We start from the raw sequence: 20,551 nt of genomic DNA on the forward strand, positions 1-20,551 counted from the left end.
CTGTCACACTGGAGTGTAGTGGCATGATCGTAGTTCACTATAGCCTCAAACTCCTTGGCTCTAGGGATTCTCCTGCTTCAGCCTCCTGAGTAGCTAGGACTACAGGCACACACCACCATGCCCAGCTTATGATTTAATATTAAACAATTTTTTAACTCCCATAATTATATGTAGAGAGTTCAAAAACAGAAAAATGTCACTTTCTGCTTTTACTTTCTGGAATTTTCTTCATGATTATTTCTGAAGATAATGTTGTCATAGAGTGGGTTTGTGTGTTAAAACTTATCCTCTGGGTGGATGTCTAATAAGCCCAGCACACCTCTGGGGTCCTTCTTCCAGTGCAGATGTGTTCACTCCTATGCTCTCCTGCCTTCTCAAATGCCACACTTGTTCCACAGCCTTACCTGCCTCTCCCTTACCACCTTCAAGCTTTCCCTATCTCCTGGCTCCTTTTCAGCAACAATTGAGCATGCTCAATCATGTTTAAATGTTTTCCTTTCTTGACTTCTGCTTCAGTGCCAGGTTTCTTTAAAGGGGTTTCTGTAGCGAGTGACTCCGTAGGTTACTTGCTGCTCTATCTCCAGCCCACTGCAGTGTGGCCCTTGCACCTACCGTGTTGCTGACCTTCTCTCACAAAGTCCGACAGCTACTTCTTATTAATAAAACATTGGACTGCTTTTCATATTTAGTGTTATTTGACTTCTGACAGTTGATCCTTTTTTTTTTGAAACAAAGTCTCGCTCTGTTGTCCAAGCTGGAGTGCAGTGGTGTGATCTTGGCTCGCTGCAACCTCCACCTCCCTGGTTCAAGTGATTCTTGTGCCTCAGCCTCTTGAGTAGCTGACTACAGGTGCTTGTCACTCTACCTGGCTAATTTTTATATTTTTAGTAGAGACAGGGTTTCACCACGTTGGCCAGGCTGGTCTGAAACTTCTGGCCTCAAGTTATCTGCCTGTTTCAACCTCCCAAAGTGCTGGGACTACAGGCCTTAGCCGCTGTGCCTGGCCTGCGGATTTCTTAATATGCTCACATGTGAGATGCCACACTCTCCCAGTGTGTGTTGCCCCTCAGGTTCCTGCTTTGCAGCGTCCCTTGCTACTTCTCTTTTCTCTGCCTGTCTTTTAAGTGTCAGTGGTCCTCGGGTTTGTCCTGAGCCCTCTTACCTCCTTCTCCACAGTCTTCCTGAGTGATCTCATTCACCTTCAGAGTTAGGACAGCAAGGCTCCAAGAAGTGGAGTAATCTTTCCAGGGTCTCATTGCAATAGCAGCAGAGTAAGGGTCAGAATTAGTTCATTGTGTTTAACATACGTCTGTTGTGTGCTTGACGTGCTGCCGCACACTGGGGAGACAAGTGTAAATAGGATGCTTTCCTTCTCCCTCCAGCTTCTGCAGCCTGCAGAGGCCTCCGTCTCTCCTTCCATTTCATCTGGCCCCTGCCTGTCTAGCTCTTTACATGTCTGTTTAGATGTCCCTTCATCTGGGAAACTTTTCTACTATTCCTAAGGCTTCCTTCTCCTGGGTGCGTTATACCTTTTACCTGTTCTCTTGCATTTCCCACATTGTCTTCTAATAACCGTTAAATGTACTTTTCTGTTCTTCCCCACTGGGCCTCCCTTTCTTATAGGATTTCTCCTCTGGTTGAGCGGAGAAGAGTAGAACAAACTAAGCCACTAGGACCCACACCAATGCTTCCATTTTCCCAAGAGGGCCAATGGTCAGGGCAATGGACAATAAGCCTCTGGAGGCAGCAGGACTGTGTCTGTGGCACCATCATATCCTCCGTACCTAAGCCCTACCTGGCAAATGGCAATTGCTCAGAAATTGTTTGCTTTATGAAGAATGACTGAATAAACCACATGGCTTTATGCTAAATGTTGGACTAGAACTTTGAGAAATGTCGTCTCTCCCAGGCAAAGAAAAAAATTATAGAGTAGGAGGGTATTCTGTTTGGAAGTGGACAAAGGGACTAGCTGATTTCTGGAGGTTCCTAACAATCCAATTGATTCTGAGTTTGATTACAATATAGTCCTTGTGTGGGAAAATAGTATCATTTTTTCTTTTTATTAAAATTCTGAAGAACATTACGCAGCTATTCATGAAAGTCTAGTTTGCTCGTAGGTGAGAAAGATCAATACAGGCTGTTAGATGAATGTCTTTCAAATAAAAGGTCTGCTTATAATTAGATAGCATTGCCATCTAGTGGGTAGTACAGATTCCTTCACAGAACTACATGCCATCAGTATTTCTTGGTAAATTATGAATAAGGTTACTAACATTCTGAAACTGAATCTAAACAGGCAAGTTCAGGAAGAATTCTGTTGTCCTGGTGTTTACTGTACTTGGGAGTTCTGGCTGACTTCTTATCGTGAAGTCAGCAAAGATTTTTAATAAGAAAAGTTCAAAATTTCCTTGAGATTTTTTGTGCTGATAATACACACCACTAAGAGAGTTACAGAATTATGTGTTCAAAATATACCTGAATAAATTCTTTGTTGTTGTTGTTGTTGTTGTTGTTGTTGAGACAGGGTCTCACTCTGTTGTCCAGGCTGCAGTGCAGCTCACCGAAGCCCTGCACTCCTGCCTCAGCCTCCAGAGCAGCTGGGATAAAGGTGTGTGCTACCACACCTGGCTAATTTTTGTATTTTCTGTAAACACAGGGTGTCATTATGTTGCCCAGGTTGGTCTTGAACTCCTGGGCTTAAGCTATCCTCCTGCCTCGGCTTCCCAAAGTGCTGGGATTACAGGCGTGAGCCATTCGCCTGGCCCTTGAGTAAATTCTTTTCCCTGTGTGGTTACATTATCAATTTGCTACACAGTTAGGATTGTTTTAGGGTTTGCTGTTTTCATCCATTCTTATTTAATTTTTTCCAATAAAAATAAATATTTCGAGCATGGAGGAAAACTAAAAGTTTTTCATAATAAACACTTAGATTCTACCTAGATTTTACTGTCAACATTTTAATAGATCTTCTTTATTGCATCTACCTATATATCCCTGTCTCTATCCATCCATCTTATTTTATTTAATTAGTTAATTGATTGATTTTTTGAGACTGAGTTGTTCTGTCACCCAAGCTGGAGTGCAGTGGTGCAATCTCAGTTCACTGCAATCTCCGCCTTCTCGGTTCAAGCCCTTATCATGCCTCAGCTTCCCAAGTAGCTGGGATAACAGGCACCCGTCACCACACCCAGTTAATTTTTGTATTTTTAGTAGACATGAGGTTTTGCTATATAGGCCAGGCTGGTTTCAAACTCTTGACTTCAAGTGAGTGATCCGCCCATCTCAGCCTCCCAAAGTGCTGAGGCTATGTTATTTTTAAAGAAACATTTCAAAATAGATTGCATTTTGGCCAGGAGCAGTGGTTCACGCCTCTAATCCCAGCAATTTGGGTGACGAAGGTGGGCAGATCACCTGAGGTTAGAAGTTGGAGATCAGTCTCGCCAACGTGGAGAAACCCTGTCTCTACTAAAAATACAAAAATTAGCTGGGTGTGGTGTCGGCTGTCTGTAATCCCAGCTACTCGAGAGACTGAGGCATGAGAAACCCTTGAACCCGGGAGGCGAAAGTTGCAGTGAGCTGAGATGGCGCGACTACGCTCCAGCCTGGGTGACAGAGTAAGACTCTGTCTCAAAAAAACAGAACAAAACAACAAAGACAAACCCCTGCATTTTATAAAACATTTAATAGTTCCAAAGTTAAAAATTAGGTCAGGCATGGTGGCTCATGCCTGTAATCAGTGCACTGTTTTCCCATTCTATTCCCTACACTCTTTTTTTTTTTTTTGAGACGGAGTTTCGCTCTTGTTACCCAGGCTGGAGTGCAGTGGTGCGATCTCGGCTCACCGCAACCTCCGCCTCCTGGGTTCAGGCAATTCTCCTGCCTCAGCCTCCTGAATAGCTGGGATTACAGGCACGTGCCACTATGCCCAGCTAATTTTTTGTATTTTTAGTAGAGACGGGGTTTCACCATGTTGACCAAGATGGTCTTGATCTCTCAACCTCGTGATCCACCTGCCTCGGCCTCCCAAAGTGCTGGGATTACAGGCTTGAGCCACCGCGCCCGGCCTATTCCCTACACTCTTAAGCAACCGAAACCAATTTCTATTTTCACTAGTTTCAGATGTAGCCTTTGTCTATGGTTTTTTGTTGTTGCTGTTCTTAGACAGAGTCTGGCTCTGTGCCTGAGCTGGAGTGCAAGGGTGTGGTCTCAACTCACTGCAACCTCCACCTCCCGGGTCAAGCGATTCTCCTGCCTCAGCTTGCCAGGTAGCTGGAACTAAAGGCGTACACCACAATGCCTGGCTATTTTTTTGGTATTTTTAGTAGAGATGGGGTTTCACCATGTTGACCAGGCTGGTCCTGAACTCCTGATCTCAAGTGATCTGCACACCTCGGCCTCCCAAAGTGTTGGGATGACAGATGTGAGCCACCACACCAGGCCGTGTGTGTGTGTGTGTGTGTGTGTGTGTGTGTGTGTTTGTGTGTTTAATGAACAAATACATATATTCTTCTTTCTTTCGTTCATTAAATTTTTTTTTTTTAGAAATAGGATCTCCCTCTGTCTTGCAGACTGGAGACTGGAGTGCATTGGCACAATCATAGCTCACTGTCACCTCAGACTTTTGGGCTTAAGCAAGCCTCCTGCCTCAGTCTCCTAAAGAGCTGGGACTACTGGCAAGTGACACTGTGCTTGGCTCATTTTATTTACTTATTTACTGTATTTATTCATTAATCTATTTTTGTAGAGACAGGGTCTTCCTGTGTTGCCCAGACTGGTCTCAAACTCCTGGCCTCAAGTGATGCTACTGCCTTGGCCTCCCAGCTTGCTGGGATTACATATGTAAGCCACTGTGCCTGGTGTCTTACTTCTTTCTTATGTATGTAGTAGACTATTACATATGCTCTTTGACTTTGTTTTTTTCATTTAAGGTTGTATCTCAGAAATGTGTTCATCTGAGAGATCTTCTTAATTCTTTTCATGACTCCATAGTACTACCTTATAATTTATACAACTCATTGCCTGGAGATGTGCAATTAGGTTATTTCCAATATTTAGGTATTATAAATAATGCTACCATGAGAAAGTTCAGAGTAAATTCTTAGAAGCGGAGTTGCTGTATCCAGAGTCAACGTACATGTCACTGTAGACATGCCTTGTCAGATACAAATTCCCTTCTATAGGGCTTTTAACATTTGACACTCCGTTAGCCATGTATATGAGTGCTTGTTTCCCCTCAGCCTCACCGGTAGAGTATTTTATTAGTTTTCTGTTGCTGTGTAGAAATTTGCACAATCTTAGTGGCTTGAAACAAAACATGTATTATCTCATAGTTTCTGTGCCACGGAATCCAAAGTTCAGCTGGGCTTTGATCTCAGGGTCTTACAGGGCTGTAAACAAAGTGCTGGCCAGGTTGCATTGTCTTCTGGAGGCTCCACTGGAGAAGGATCTGCTTCTAAACTCATTCCAATTGTGGGAGAATTCATTTCTTTTTTTCTTTTTCTTTTTCTTTTTTTTTCCCCCAAAATGGGGTTTCACCATGATGGCCAGGCTGGTCTTGAACTCCTGACCTCAGGTGATCCACCCACCTCGGCCTCCCAAAGTGTTAGGATTACAGGCATGAACCACCACGCCTGGCTGAGAATTCATTTCTTAATTGTAGGAGAATTCATTTCTTTGGAGACATAACACTCATGGTAGCTTCCTTCTTCAAGGCCAGTACGAGACATGTTTCTGACATCAAAAAAAGTCTAAGCCCTCTGCTGAAGGACATGCTAATGGTTAAATCAAGGCCGACAGAATAATCTCCCTTTAGATAATTTAAAGTCTACTAATTTGGGGCCTTAGTTACCGTTATAAAATCCCATCACCTTTGCCTTATTGAATAACCTAATCATAGGCATAATATAACGGGCGGCCTTTTAGAATTCTGTCATCACTGTGTTGTCAAGCTTTTCTGTAGTTCCTCCTCTAACAGTTGAAATGGTTTCTCAGAGTTTTAATTTGCAGTCTCTTATTCTCAGTAAAGTTGAGCATGGGTTTATATGTTTAAGGAGCATTTCTCTGTTGTTTTCTGTGAGTTATCCATACCTGTCTTTTGCCCATTTATCTGTTGGTTTGCTGACTTCCCCCTGTCAATGTTTTATAGCTCTTTAAAAATTAGGGAATGTAGTCTTTCATATGTGAAAGAAATTATCTATATCTTCTCTTAGTTTATCATTTGTCTTTGCTTATGGAAATCATCTGATTTTTAAAATATTGGCAATTTCAATTTTAAGACAATGTTCAGGCCACCACTATGTATGTGAAACAAAACATAACTAAAGCCCAGGGGCTACCTTCTAGACCATCTTCAGGGCTTTAAATAATTCTGCACTAAAATAATCTCCTAAAGATGCTGACTATGTTATTCTTAACGTCATCTGGGTCTCAAATCCCAGAACCTTCATTAGTAATATGTTTCATCATCTCGCTTCTCTTAGTTGGGCTCATACTCATCAAAGAAATGATTTGTCAAAAAATAAATTAGTGCAATGTAATTATTTGTCAATTTGAAGTAAAACTTAAAAATGAAAAAAAAAATGGTGCAAATATTTCTGATTGCTGAAGTTTTTGTTTGTTTTTAGATGGAGTCTTGCTCTCTTGCCCAGGCTGGAGTGCAGTGGCGCGATCTCGGCTCACTGCATTCTCCACCTCCTGGGTTCAAGTGATTCTGCTGCCTCTACCTCCCATGTAGCTGGGATTATAGACGTGTGCCACCATGCCTGGCTAATTTTTGTATTTTTATTAGAGATAGGGTTTCACCATGTTGGCCAAGTTGGTCTCAAACTCCTGACCTTAGGGTGATCCACCCGCATTGGCCTCCCAAAGTGCTGGGATTACAGGCATGAGCCACTGCGCCTAACAGTTGCTAAAATTTTTATGGTCAAACATTTTCCGGTATTTCTATCTCCTTATCCCATAATTTAATCCTTTTAAAATTAATATTTAAAATTTTTTATTATTGAAAGTTTCAAACATATATAAAAGTAGAGGGAATGAATAAAAAATCTTCATGATACATGCTAGCCTCAGCATTTATCAACACAAGGCCAATACTGCTTTATTTATACCAGTGGTTCTCAACTCGGGGTGGTTTTGCCCTGCTGAGGGTATTCGACAATGTCTGCGGACATTTTTGATCCCCCCAATTGGGATGTACTCCTGGTAGCTAGCGGGTAGAGGCCAGGGATGCTACTAAACAGATGTCGTGCAGGATAACCCACACAACAAGCACCTGCTCAGTCTAAAATGTCAATAGTGCCCATGCTAAGAAAGCTTGATTTATACCTTTTCCCTTCCTTCTCTCAGTAATTATTTCAAAGAAAATGTATGGTATAAAGTTACAACTATGAATACCATTTATAGGTAGAAGCTATTACAATGAAACCCACAACGTTGTCATTATAACTAATACCTCTTTTTTTACCCAGTGCTCATCAGTTAACCTTAAACGACTCATATCTTACCATCCCAAAATAGTCAGTGTTCAGATTTCCCTTGGGCATTTTTTTAAATAGAGTGGTTAGTTCAGACAAGATCAATACATTGCATTGGGTACTATCTCTCTTATTTATACTCAATAACTCCTTCCTTCTGCTTTTTATTTTTTAAATATTTTTAAATTAATTATTTTTTAGAAACAGGGTCTCCCTTTGTCACCTAGGCTGAAGTTCAGTGGTGTAATCATAGTTCATTACAGCCTCCTATTTCTGGGCTCAAGTGATCCTCTTATCTTAGCCTCCTGAGGAGCTGGGACTACAGGTGTGTGCCACCATGCCTGGCTCCTTCTTCTCTTCCCACTGCAGCCTCCCATCTTGCTGTTTATTTGTTGAAGAACAAGTTGATTTGTCTTGTAGAATTGCCTATACTTTGGATTTTGCTGATGGCATACCCATGGTGTAGTTTAAAATATTTCTCTGTCCCCAGTATTTCCTTAGACTGGCAGTAAATCTCCAATTCAGATTGAATTTTGGCACAAGTGTTATAATTGTCTTTAAGGGGAGATTTCCAGGAAAAAGTCAGTGAGCCTTTGCTTCCTAAATATAAGGTTGGTGATCTGGGAAATAAATTCTGAACTCTGACAATCTCATATTAGAAGATTTAAGAGAGGGGAGGGTCTACAGAGCTCCTATTCTGAGTAGTTTTCTTAGATGGAAGCTTCACTTGGGATGACGGCCCTTCTTGGCACTTACCTTAGCAGTGCTTTGCAGTTTCCTTACTTGTAGCCCAGTGCCTAAAGGAGACAACCGGAGACTAAGATGAATGGCTTCTGATTTCCTGACAGCCTCTCAGCAATTTGGATCCCAGTTTCTTGGGTATGAAATAGTAAACTCCACTCTAGGGAGACTGAAAGGACAATGTGATTTAAAACTAGGCATTCATCGTATTATTTAGAGGTAAGAACTTTGTAAGAGCCAAGTTCTAAAGGAGTATAAGTGTCTTTCTGTGTGAGTGAGTGCACAGATCAACACACTGAAAGTCACTAGGGCCAGGTGTGGTGGCTCATGCCTATACTTTAGGAGGCTGAGGCAGGCAGGTCACCTGAGGTCAGGAGTTCAAGACCAGTCTGGCCAACATGGTGAAACCCCATTTCTACAAAAATATAAAAGTTAGCCAGGCGTGATGGCAGCTGCCTGTAATCCCAGCTACTCAGGAAGCTGAGGCAGAAGAATTGCTTGAACCTCGGAGGCGGAGTTTGCAGTGAGCCGAGATTGTGCCATTGCACTCCAGCCTGGGTGTCAGTGCGAGACTCCATCTCAAAACAAAACAAAACAAAACAAACCACAGTCATTGCAGCTACAATGAGTTAGAACAACCACTGTCCTGCGGGTGACTATGTAGAAAAAAAACTTTGCAAGTAAGTTTTCTCTCCTGTTAATACTTAGTGCTTGTGAAGTAGTTCTGCAGACAGAGGCCAGTCTAGAAGCTTCAGGAAAGGGCATAGGTACACAGATACAAGTAATAAGTCAGGCTCAGCACCACATCATTAGGACTCAGACACCAGGGGCTTATGCTGTATTTGCTTCAGGAATGTAAAGGTAGAGAAGCTCAGCTCCATCTTCGGGAATGTAATGCTGAAGAACATTCACTGTGAGACAAGGGAGATGTATAATGATTGTGATCTGCCTGAGTGTAACACCTAATAGTTGGGATTCTTTGATAAAGCTCCCTTCCAGCTAGTACTATGGCCTCTGTACTTAAAAGTAGTGAGATTCTTTCTCGTTTCTGTTGAGGGAATTTAACCAAGGCATGCAACATTTCTTCATGCCAAGATCTTTTCCTCACAAAACTATTTAATAAAATCAGTAATCTTACCAAAGATAGACTTGCCGGGAGGGCGCTTTTGCTCTGGGCTTCTTTTTTGATAAGTTTCAAGCAACAGCTAAATGCTTCAAAGTAGGCATTTATGTCCAATCCAAAAGTGAGAAGATTGGAAATTTTAAAGTTCCAACTGCCTTCAACTAACAAGTAATTGAAAAAGAGAATTGGACTGGGCGTGGTGGCTCACCTCTTTAATCCCAGCACTTTGCTCAAGACCACCTTGGCCAACATGGTGAAACCCAGTCTCTACTGAAAATACAAAGGTTAGCCAGGTATGGTGACACATACCTGTAATCTCAGCTACTCGGTTGGCTGAAGTGGAAGGAGTGCTTGAACTGAGAAGGTTGAGGCTGCGGTAAGATGCGATTGCACCACTACACTCTAGCCTGGGTGACAGAGTGAGACCTTGTTTTTTAAAAAAAGAAAAAGCCAGAATATACTGAATCAATTAGTCTTATTCTATTTGAATTACACAGCCCCAGCATTAAAACAAAGGAAGTGAATAAAATGGACTAAAACTCTTGTTCATTTGCTTTCAGAATATAGACTAACTTACTCATTATGACACTTCACAAGGAAAATATTAACCCACGTTTTTTCCTTGATAATAATTGATCATTTTTTATAAATTCATATTTTGCTTAAAAACTTGGCTGGGCATGATGGCTCATGTCTGTGATCCCAGAACTTTGGGAGGCCGAGGAGGGTAGATCCCAAGGTCAGGAGTTTGAGACCAACCTGACCAACACGGTGAAGCACTGTCTCTACTAAAAATACAAAAATTAGCCGGGCGTGGTGGTGCGCACCTGTAATCCTAGCTACTGGGGAGGCTGAGACAGGAGAATTGCTTGAACCCAGTAGGTGGAGGTTGCAGTGAGCTGAGATCATGCCATTGCACTCCATCCTAGAGACAGAGCAAGGCTCCGTCTCAAAAAAAAAAAAAAAAAAAAAAACCCCAAAACTTTATTGTTTAATTTTTAGAAACCCAACTTATTGTAGGATTGTAGGTCCCATTATTTGACCTTGACTATCTGAGACATAAATGAAAATTACATAATAAGCAAAAACTACCCCAATATTTAGTTGAGAAATTATTTTAAGAAATGTGGTTCTCTGATTTCTCCTTTTATCGATTATAAGGAACAATTAAAATGAAGAAGGGGCTACTAGAGGTACACAGATACAAGTAATAAAAAGTAGCAGCTGAAAACCAATTCAAAAAGTTACAAAACAGTAAGAAGATTGAAGAATTTAAAAGGCAAAGCATCTTGAGATTCATTAATTCTTTAGCCTGGGAAGTTCGTCAGAATCATTCTGGCACAATCATACTGTACTCACAAATCTGCCCGAAATCTATTGGTGAAAATTCTCTTGAGATGGAACTAGTCAAGAATTGTCAATGGCCTGGGATTCTACCCTACTTACTGAAGTTAGAAAGCTATTCTGTTTTTGTTTCATGGATACTAGAAGATATGAGATTCCTGGGTCAGAGACAAGGACTGTCTTGCACACAGCAAAAGCAGCAGCCAGAGGTTCATGGTTGTGACAGTTCCTCATATTCTTCGAGTCTCACTGGGTGACACACATGAGCTGACATGGATGTCCTACATGCAGTTGGTCATGTTACAGGAGAGGAATACTAAATTTAGGGATTCATCACTATGGGCTGGGTGTGGTGGCTTGTGGCTGAAATCCTACTACTTTGGGAGGCTAAGTAGGGAGGGTCACTTGAGCCCTGTCTCTACTGCAAGTACAAAAAATTAGCCGGGCGTGGTGGCGTGCACCTGTAATGCCATCTACTCAGGAGGCTGAGACAGGAGAAACACTTGAACGTGGGAGGTGAAGGTTGCAGTGAGCCTAGATCATACCACTGCACTCCAGCCTGAGCGACACAGTGAGACTCCGTCTCGATAAGAATAATAATAAAAATAAACAAATCAAATCCAATCTGGATCTCATGTATCAAAACTTCCTCAGAAGTTATTCTTATGTTTAATTATGAACAAGATAAACAGACCTTCAAAGCAAGAAGCTTTCGCCTCTTGAAAGCCCTTTTAACATGTAGGATCTGCTCAGCATTCCACAAAGACAATAAAGTTAAAATATAATGACCACAAAAAGGAAAAGGTCCACACAATGGCAGAACTGCATGGATAGTAGAGTCTATGCTGTTTATTCCCACGTGGAATGGAAAAGCTGAAAAGCTTTCTGTTATAGGTTAAATTGTGTTCCCAAATTCACATGTTGTTGTCTTAACACCTCAGAGGTGATAAATTGAAATGAAGTCATTTAGGATGGGCCCTAATGCAACCTGACTGGTGTGCTTATAAAAAGGGGAAATTTGGACATAGAGACGTGCATAGAAGGAAGATGTGCGGAGACAGAGGGAAATTAGCCTAAACAAAAAGTTCACATTGAAGAAATGGAAAACCGGCTCTCATGACCAAGTTAATTTAGCATAAAAATGTAATTGATAGTGAAGCTATAAAGTGTAAAACCATCATTTAAACCTCTCCTCTGTCATTCACAGCTAACTTGCTTCAGAATTGCAATGGAAGAAGATTATCCTACTGGGTAGAATTTCACTGAGATGATGGTATAGAATTTGGGTCTGGGGAAACGTTTTTGTGGCCTCCTTAAACCAGCTGTTGTGATTTTATTGTTTGTGAGTTAATTAGAACAAAGATTTTCTTTAAAACAAAGATATAACAACTAGCAGACCAAAATGTCTTCTATACATAATAAACTTCTTAGAATCACTCACTTCTATGAAACCCAAAATGAAAATCCTCCTTTGTATCAAGAAGAGGAGCTGTAAGCTTTATGTTTATCATTAATGAATGAACAAACTGTGGAAGTTAGATATATTATTTACTATAGTTGGTGTTTCAGACAACATACTGTTTATGCTTACCACTAACCAGGATTCTTACTCTGTAAAACCAGTCTTTTTTTTTTTTTTTTTTTTTACACGGTGGTGGTGACGGAAACCTGTCTTTTGATAGTTTTCTAGTCAATGTATTGTCTGCTTTATAAATAGAATTTCTTATTCTTCTTCCTTTTCTTTGTATTTTTTTGAGACAGAGTATTGCTCTGTCACCCAGGCTGGAGTGCAGTGGTGTCATCTCTACTCACTGCAACCTCCACCTCCTGGGTTCAAGGGATTTTCCGGCTTCAGTCTCCCCGATAGCTGGGATTACAGGCGCGCACCACCACGCTGGCTAATTTTTGTATTTTTAGTAGAGACAGGGTTTCACCAAGTTGGCCAGGCTGGTCTCGAACTTCCCTGAGAATGATACTGCCATGAAAAGTTAAGAAATGGGAAAACAGGCTTGTGCTAATATCTATGGTTGTTGTAAACAAAAGCTCTGACTGGACTCCAGTGTGCCCAAACGTACTAGGTTCACAGGGCACTCATCTGATAATTTTTTTTTTTTTTTTTTTTTTAAGACAGAGTCTCGCTCTGTTGCCCAGGCTGGAGTGCAGCGGCCAGATATCGGCTCGCTGCAACTCCACCTCCCGGGTTCAAGCGATTCTCCTGCCTCAGCCTCCCGAGTAGCTGGGATTACAGGCGCCTGCCACCACGTCCGGTTAATTTTTATATTTTTAGCAGAGACGTTTCTTCATGTTGGCCAGACTGGTCTCGAACTCCTGACCTCAGGGGCTCCATCCGCCTCGGGCTCCCAAGGTGCTGGGATTACAGACGTGAGCCACCGTGCCCGGCCGAGAATTTTATGAAATAAGGAAAGGCTAAACGTAATTATTACCAAGTTTTTTCTGCAATTTCAGTGTCTAGAACAGCAGTAACTGGCACGTAGTAGGCGCTCCGTGAACAGCAGCAGGATTAAGTGATCGCGGTCTCCCTGAACAACTGCGATGGCACCACAGCATAGTCAAAACACAAAAAGTCAAACTATAAAAGCTCCTAGTACAAGTCCGTGGAGCCAGGGCTTCACACAAATATATGTCGTGCACTACACATTAATATATATATGCACATTCAATATTTCGTTCTTCCGGTGTTAACGACTAATGGAGGCAAATCTTTACGCTTTTGGTTAAGGGCTAAAACTTCGCACTTTAAGGACGTTCCGAGCGCAGGATCGGAGGGGCGAGTCAAAGAAAACAGACCTCCCGGCCCGCGCCGCCCTTAAGTACACGCTGCCGCTGACCGCGCAGACGCAGGAAGGGGCGGGGCGGAGGGGAGGGGCCATTCGCGGGATTCCAGAGGCCCCGCCCCTCGTCTGCGTCGGGTGGTCACGCGGTCGTCCGGAGCGGGCGAGCGGAGTTAGAAGGGCTTTACTGCCGCGAGCGTCGGCCGCTCCAGCGACCGTGGGGATCGGCGTAGGTGAGCTGCGGCCTATTTCGAGGTGCTGCTGCCACAGCTACCTGCGTTCGTTACGAGCATTGAACGTCTCCACCGCGTAAGTGTGAAAGAGGTGGCAGGAGGTGGGCACGCAGGGGCGCAAAGCGCACGGCCCCTAGAAGACTCGCCTTCGCTCCTGCCAGCCGCTGAAGCCGCGTCCTCCTCTGACAGCCGCGGGGCCACGGCAGGGGTAAGGGCCAAGGGGTTGTTGAAAGGTCGCGGGAGCCGGCGCGGGGTAGGGAGGCGACTCGAGGGACTGCCTCATTGGCTGAGTCGGTTTTGGCGCGCTCTGACTTCCGCGCTCCCGATTGGTTGGCGGGCGCCGTTCCCGAGGCGCGCGCCGCGATTGGTGGGCTCGGGCGCGCGGGCCCGCACCGCCCGCCCTCTCGCCCGGCGCTCCGGGACTAGCTGGCTGAGTCCGGGCTTAGGGACTCAGCCTGGGCGTGGTTGGCTGTGGGGATGAGGCGGAACGTTCCCTCCTCTCGGCAGTTAAGTGGCTGGTTCTTACCTGAGGGATCTGTAAATCTGGCTCCTGGGAAGAGGTCGCTGAGTCCCGCGTGTCCCATTGAACGGATACCGGCTTTGTTGATAGGGTTTCGCAGGGACCCTGTCCTATGCCAGGGTTTTCAGTGTAGCTGTTAAAGGAACCCGAGAATCACCGGCGAGTAAGGGTGCAGGGCTGCTGTCGGGTGTGGGAGACCTGTGAAGGGTTAGACTTACTTGATAAGTGCTGAAGTACGCCTTAGGTCGCAGCCGTCTCACCGAGTGAGCCGTAGATCGAAGCAGCATTTCTGTCTCTTCCGTTCCGTTCTGTTCAGTCGCGTGTTTCTAAACAGTGTTGCTCGCGACTCACTCAGTAATTCGAGATCACGGCCCGGGGCCCGCGACCCGCAGTTTGAAAAACATTGCCCGGGCCCAGCCAGCATTTTCTTAACATGAAATAAAGTAGAAAATGGCAGGATGCCCCGTACAAATTAGATTGCTCGGCTTCCTAAGATTTTTTTTTGGTTGGTTTGTTTTTGAGTCGGAATCTCGCTCTGTCACCCTGACTGGAGTGCAGTGGTGGGATCTCGGCTCAATGCAACCTCCCCCTCCCGCGTTCAAGCGATTCTCCTGTGTCAGCCTCCCTAGTAGCTGGGACTACAGGCAAACACCTACACTTGGCCATTTTTTGGGTATTCTTAGTAGAGGCGGAGTTTCACCTTCTTGGGTAGGCTGGTTTCGAACTCCTGACCTCAGGTGATGCACCCGCCTCGGCCTCCCAAAGTGCTGGGATTACAGATGTGAGCCACGACGACCGGCCTTTCCTAAGCTTTTTTGTTTGTATATGTGTGTGTGTGCGCGCGCCAGGGCACCACGTAAAACGTATTAGTGTTAGAAAAGTCACTGCACTGAGTAAAGGCATGGCCACAGCAATTAGGGAGCTCTGTCGGCGAGGCACAGGCACAGACACAGCGGGGGCCAAGTGGTGGCGGGCCTTGGAGGAGCGGTTCAGATGCTGAATTTGTTGTGACTTTGGTCCAGTGGTCTACTTAACGACATTGCATATATCCCTTTTTATCTTTTTCCTTCTTCCTTGCTTGTTAGTCCTTCATTTCATGTTGGTGGTTAAACATTTCCTACGAATGTAAATGCATGATCTCATCTGACCAGTTAGTAAGTCAGTATTAGGTGATCGTCAGAGCCGAGTTTGTTATACCTTAAATCTGTCTTTGAAGCAGGGATGTTAAGGTGCTGCTCTGTAGAGTGGACCTGGGCACACCTAAGTATCTGGGTTGGTTTTTTTTTTTTTTCTATTTCTGGTTACTATTTCTCAGATCTTTGAGAGCCCTGTATTTAATCTAGGACATGTTTAGATATTTTAAACCAATTCTTAAAATTTGTTTAAAATACATTAGTTTCATTTTCTTCAGACATAATTATGTGCGCATATATATAAAATTAGATATCAAGAGTCGTTAACGTTAGTCACCTTAGTCATCTACAGGGCTGAGTTTGGATTAAGTGAGAAAAAAATAATAGTTCTACTGTACAATAGTATGATTTTTATGATTGTATTTTAAGCAAACCTAGACTTCACCTTCAGCATTGCAAACCATATTGTTTTTTAATTATTAGTATTCTGTGCTTCACCGTCTACACAATGAATCCCAGTATGAAGCAGAAACAAGAAGAAATCAAAGAGAATATAAAGGTATGTGATTGAATAACTTTAATTTTTTTTTGTAGAAATCATGGGGTTAAAAGTATTTTGATATCATTTAGCCAAATTTAGCCTGGCTATGATTTCTGGAAGCCTTGAGTAGTCAGAGGATGAGTAACAATAGAGAACATTTTAAAAAAATTAATTATGGTTGAATATTAAGTCTGACTCAAGAATATGGGATGTCTCTTATTTTGGTCTATCAACAGTATTTTGTAGTTTTCAGAGCATAAATTTTACACTGTTTATGTTAAATTTTTTCCTAAGTATTCTTTTTGAGGTTATTGTGAGTATAATTGTTTCTTTAATTTCATTCTCATTTGATCATTGCTACTACATAGAAAAATAATTGACTTTTGTATGTTGATTTTGTGTCCTGAAACCTTACTGAAGTTGTTTATTAGTTCGAATTGTCTTTTAGTAGATTCTTCAGGATTTTCTTTTCTTTTTGTGTTATCTCTGTGAAGATTCCAAAAGTATCTTTAGGATTTTCTATGTGTAAGATTATTACTGCTTTGTTTCTGTGCTTGTATTTCGTGAAATGATTTTATTAAAATCCCTTGTGTGTATCTTCAGAATTAAGTGTCTGTGACTACAGACATGTTGTGCATTATATTGCACATTTTTCGAGAGTATACCATATTTGGCCGGGCGCGATGGCTCACGCCTGTAATCCTAGCACTTTGGGAGGCCGAGGTGGGTGGATCACCTGAGGTCAGGAGTTCAAGAGCAGCCTGGCCATCATGGTGAAACCCCATCTTTACCAAAAAGAAAAAAGAGAGTATACCATATTCATTACCATCTAACCTATTGGATTTGCAGTACTATTAGAATCCCTGTATGGTACTCTCACTGGAAATCTTATTCCAAGTATTTATTCTTATGACAACAGGACAGAATTTCTTTAGTTTTGAGTTTGTAATTTTAACTAGGTTCATATGTATGGTTCTAAATGAATTTACAGTTTAGCTAGGTCCTTCCATACAACTGAAACTATATGAATACCCTGGAAATTGGACTACATCTTCAGAAAAACTATCAATTAGTGGGTTTAAATTAAATAAAGAACCATATGCCCATGGTAGCTCAAGCCTGTGATCCCAGCTACTTGGGAGGCTGAAGTAGGGGGATTGATTGAGCTCAGAAGTTTGAGACCAGCCTGGGCAACAAAGGGAGACCCTGTTTCTAAAAAAACCATAATTAGCTGGGTGTGGTGGCACCCACTTGAAATACCAGCTACTTGGAAGGCTGAGGTGGGAGGAATTGCTTAAGGTTAGTAGTTTCAAACGCCTTGGGTAAGTTATGATTGCTTCAGTGTATTCCAGGCTGGGTGACAGAGTAAGATCCTGTATCTAAAAAAAATAATAATACTAAACTAAATCAAGTACTTAAAAGCCATTGATAAGTATACGCAAGTACCTTTTGATGGGTTATTTATTCGCCTTGCCTTTCTTAGGATTCTTAGATTTTCTTGAATAATAGTTCACATTGACAGTTTGTAAATTTAATTTCATTAGCTTCCATTTAGGATGATGACATCTTCCCACTGTGCTTTGGATGTGATTATTTACAATTTTTGTTATGAAATTTTTGAAATACTTAGAGTCAGTATTACAATAATTTGCTTCCCTGACTTCAGCTATTACCACCATATGGCCAATCTGATTTCATCTATGTCCTTATTTACTCCACCTCTCCTTCAATGAATTATTTTGAATGAAATCACAGCCAAATAATTTCTATACTTCCAGCAGATTACATTTTTAAAAAGTCTTGTGTTTACTAGCTACAATAAAACTCCCTTGAATATAAAGGTACTAGGTTCTGTTTGATTTTGGTTCTACCTCCAAAATTGAGACCTTGGGTGGGTTAGTTAGCATTTCCAGCCTCAGGTTACTCATCTGTACATTGAGGAACCGGACTAGAACTAGATCTTTACGAGTTGTATGCAAAATTCTGTGTGAATGTGCTTTTATATGAATTTTTTAGGGGAAGAGGATTCACAGAATATTAAACAGTTTTCCAAAAAGATTAAGACCCATCAACATGCAGGAAACTTTCTGGCTTTAAGAGTCTATTATTTCGGCCAGGCGCGATGGCTCACTCCTGTAATCCCAGCACTTTGGGAGGCCAAGGCAGACTGATCACGAGGTCAGGAGATCAAGACTATCCTGGCCAACATGGTGAAATCCCATCTCTACTTTAAAAAAAAAAAAAGTCTCTTATTCCAATGTATAATCTATATACAGAAAATAAAAATAGTAATATTACATTGTTTTAGGCCAAAGTCTATAAAGCCTATATAAATAAAAGTTAAATCTTGGAAATGGTCTTTTTTTATGTGTGGCAGTAACTTAGCTGGCTTCTTTGACCATTATTCACAGCAAGCATTTAAATAAATTAACACCTCTTATTATTAAGGTTCCAACGTTACATTTTCTTTTATTTGTCTGGAGACTGTTGACTAATCTATAATTTAAATTATATTTGAAACGTTGGTGTAATATTTGTTCTCACAGTAGCTGGCATTTGTCCCTCAGTTAAATGGTGAGATAATAATCAGCAGTAGAAACTTTACCGTGGGAAAGGTGAACTCTTGTCATGTGAAGTACTGTGTGGTATCAGTAACTTTCTCACGCTGGTATGGTATCATGTTCTTGCTAACCTTGTTTGAGTATTCACCATTGTTTGCTATCCCATGGTGGCAGTATAACTAATGATATTTTGCAAAAAAACAAGAGAGAGCTTTCAGATCATGAAATATAAAGGAAGTTATTTACATATTACAAGGAAGGCAATATTTTCACCAAAACAATACTTTGGGCATTTTAGAGTGGCTGTTTTAGTATGCCTCAGGCACTGACATTTTAGCCAACTTCTAATGAATGGGCTTGAAGCAGAACTGCTTCTGCTATCAGGTAATGCTTGAGGGGGGATGTCTATTACAAATGTACTTTGTTTTGTGTAAAGTATATTCTGGAAAATTATGTTCTTTTAGTGAGTACTTGTAAGTATTTGGGGGATAGTCATGATTTAAGGAGGTCTGAGATGAGTCTTTGATTAGGGGAAAACATTTTGCGATGTAAATGATTTTTTTCTCCCAGTTTACCTGTTTTGCGAATTCATACTATAAAGGTTACAGTGTTTGGTTTTATGAAAGAGTACCTGTAAGATTGTAGTTTTTGTGTGGACGATTTTTCAGAGAGCTAAGGAATTTTGTTAAGTATGTTTTAACTAGATATGATTAACAAAATAACCACAGCAAGAGCATACATTGAAATGAGAGAAGTTACTTGTATTTGTGTCTAGTTTAGGTAATACGATTCATTCTTAAGGATTCTTCAAACTTTATTATAATTTTTGGAAATAACAAGTTTGCCAGTTGACTAAACGAGTGTCTTGTTCATAGGTAACCTTATAAAATTATATAGCAGACCAAATGTTTGTGTTCTTATTGTTTCTTCCCCACCCCAAATTATAGAAGGATTAAGAGTAACTTGAAGTAACTGAATAACCATATGCAATTCAGGAACCAGATAATGAATTAATTATCTTAACTTTCAGAGTAGTTCTGTCCCGAGAAGAACTCTGAAGATGATTCAGCCTTCAGCATCTGGATCTCTTGTTGGAAGAGAAAATGAGGTTTGTGCTATATGGCTAAAGTGGGGTACTGTTTGTTGATAAAATGTCTGCATAAAAACATTTCTGCTATTTTGTTGGTCAAAAACACATAAATTGTGGAAATTTGGAAATAATTTGGAAATAACAATTATATATTCCCCAAGTAAGTGATTTTAAAAAGAATTATTCAATTTAAGAAGTTCACTGGGTGCAGTGGCTCGTGCCTGTAATCCAAGCGCTCTGGTAGACTGAGGCGGGCAGATCACCTGAGGTCAGGAGTTTGAGACCAGCCTGGCCAAGATGGTGAAACCCTGCCTCTACTAAAAATACAAAATTAGCCAGGCATAGTGGTGTGTGCCTATAATCCCAGCTACTTGGGAGGCTGAGACAAGAGAATCACTTGAACCCAGGAGGCAGAGGTTACAGTAAGCAGAGATTGTACCACTGCACTCCAGCCTGCAGCCTGGCCAACAAAGCAAGACTCTGTCTCAAAAAAAAAAAAAAAAAAAAAAAAAAAAATTAAAATTGCGGTGAATACCTGTAGTACTGGAATGATGTAAATTATGAATGCTCCTGTAGAAGTAATGTTTGATACTTTTAGAATAAAGTATTAGATTCTTTACCCGTGCGTGTAAACAACGCCGTCATGCATAAGCATTTTTAGACTTTGGCAGAATGAAAATATTACCTTTCTGTGGTAATGATTTTAAATACAATATTTAAACACAATAAAAATAACTTTAGGCCAGGCATGGTGGCTGATGCCTGTAATCCCAGCACTTTGGGAGATCAAGGTGGTTGGATTACTTGAGCTCAGGAGTTTGAGACCAGTCTGGGCAACATGGTAAAACCCCATTTTATAAAAAATACAAAAATTAGGCAGGCGTGATGGCACACGCTTATAGTCCCAGCTTCTTGGGGGTCTGAGGCGGGAGAATTGCTTTAGCCTAGGTGGTCGAGGCTGCAATGAGCCACATTTGCACCACTGAGCAACAGCCTGT

General features: G+C 41.7%; 1 protein-coding gene across 7 annotated transcripts in view; it reads left to right on the forward strand.

Annotated features, from left to right (window-relative positions):
• The window catches only part of GMNN (geminin DNA replication inhibitor), a 76,250-nt gene that overhangs the window by 41,517 nt on the left and 14,182 nt on the right, over nucleotides 1–20,551 (forward strand). For 3 of the 7 annotated variants that reach the window (XM_039462718.2, XM_074398531.1, XM_039462717.2), the window contains exons 3-4: nucleotides 15,845–15,920; nucleotides 19,494–19,571. In XM_039462718.2, the coding sequence (XP_039318652.2) occupies nucleotides 15,870–15,920; nucleotides 19,494–19,571 (129 nt within the window). In that variant the 5' untranslated portion in view covers nucleotides 15,845–15,869. The other 4 variants (XM_074398530.1, XM_039462716.2, XM_074398529.1 and 1 more) reach the window with 4 other exon arrangements.

Source organism: Saimiri boliviensis, chromosome 4 (assembly GCF_048565385.1).
Source record: "Saimiri boliviensis isolate mSaiBol1 chromosome 4, mSaiBol1.pri, whole genome shotgun sequence".
NCBI lineage: Eukaryota > Metazoa > Chordata > Mammalia > Primates > Cebidae > Saimiri > Saimiri boliviensis.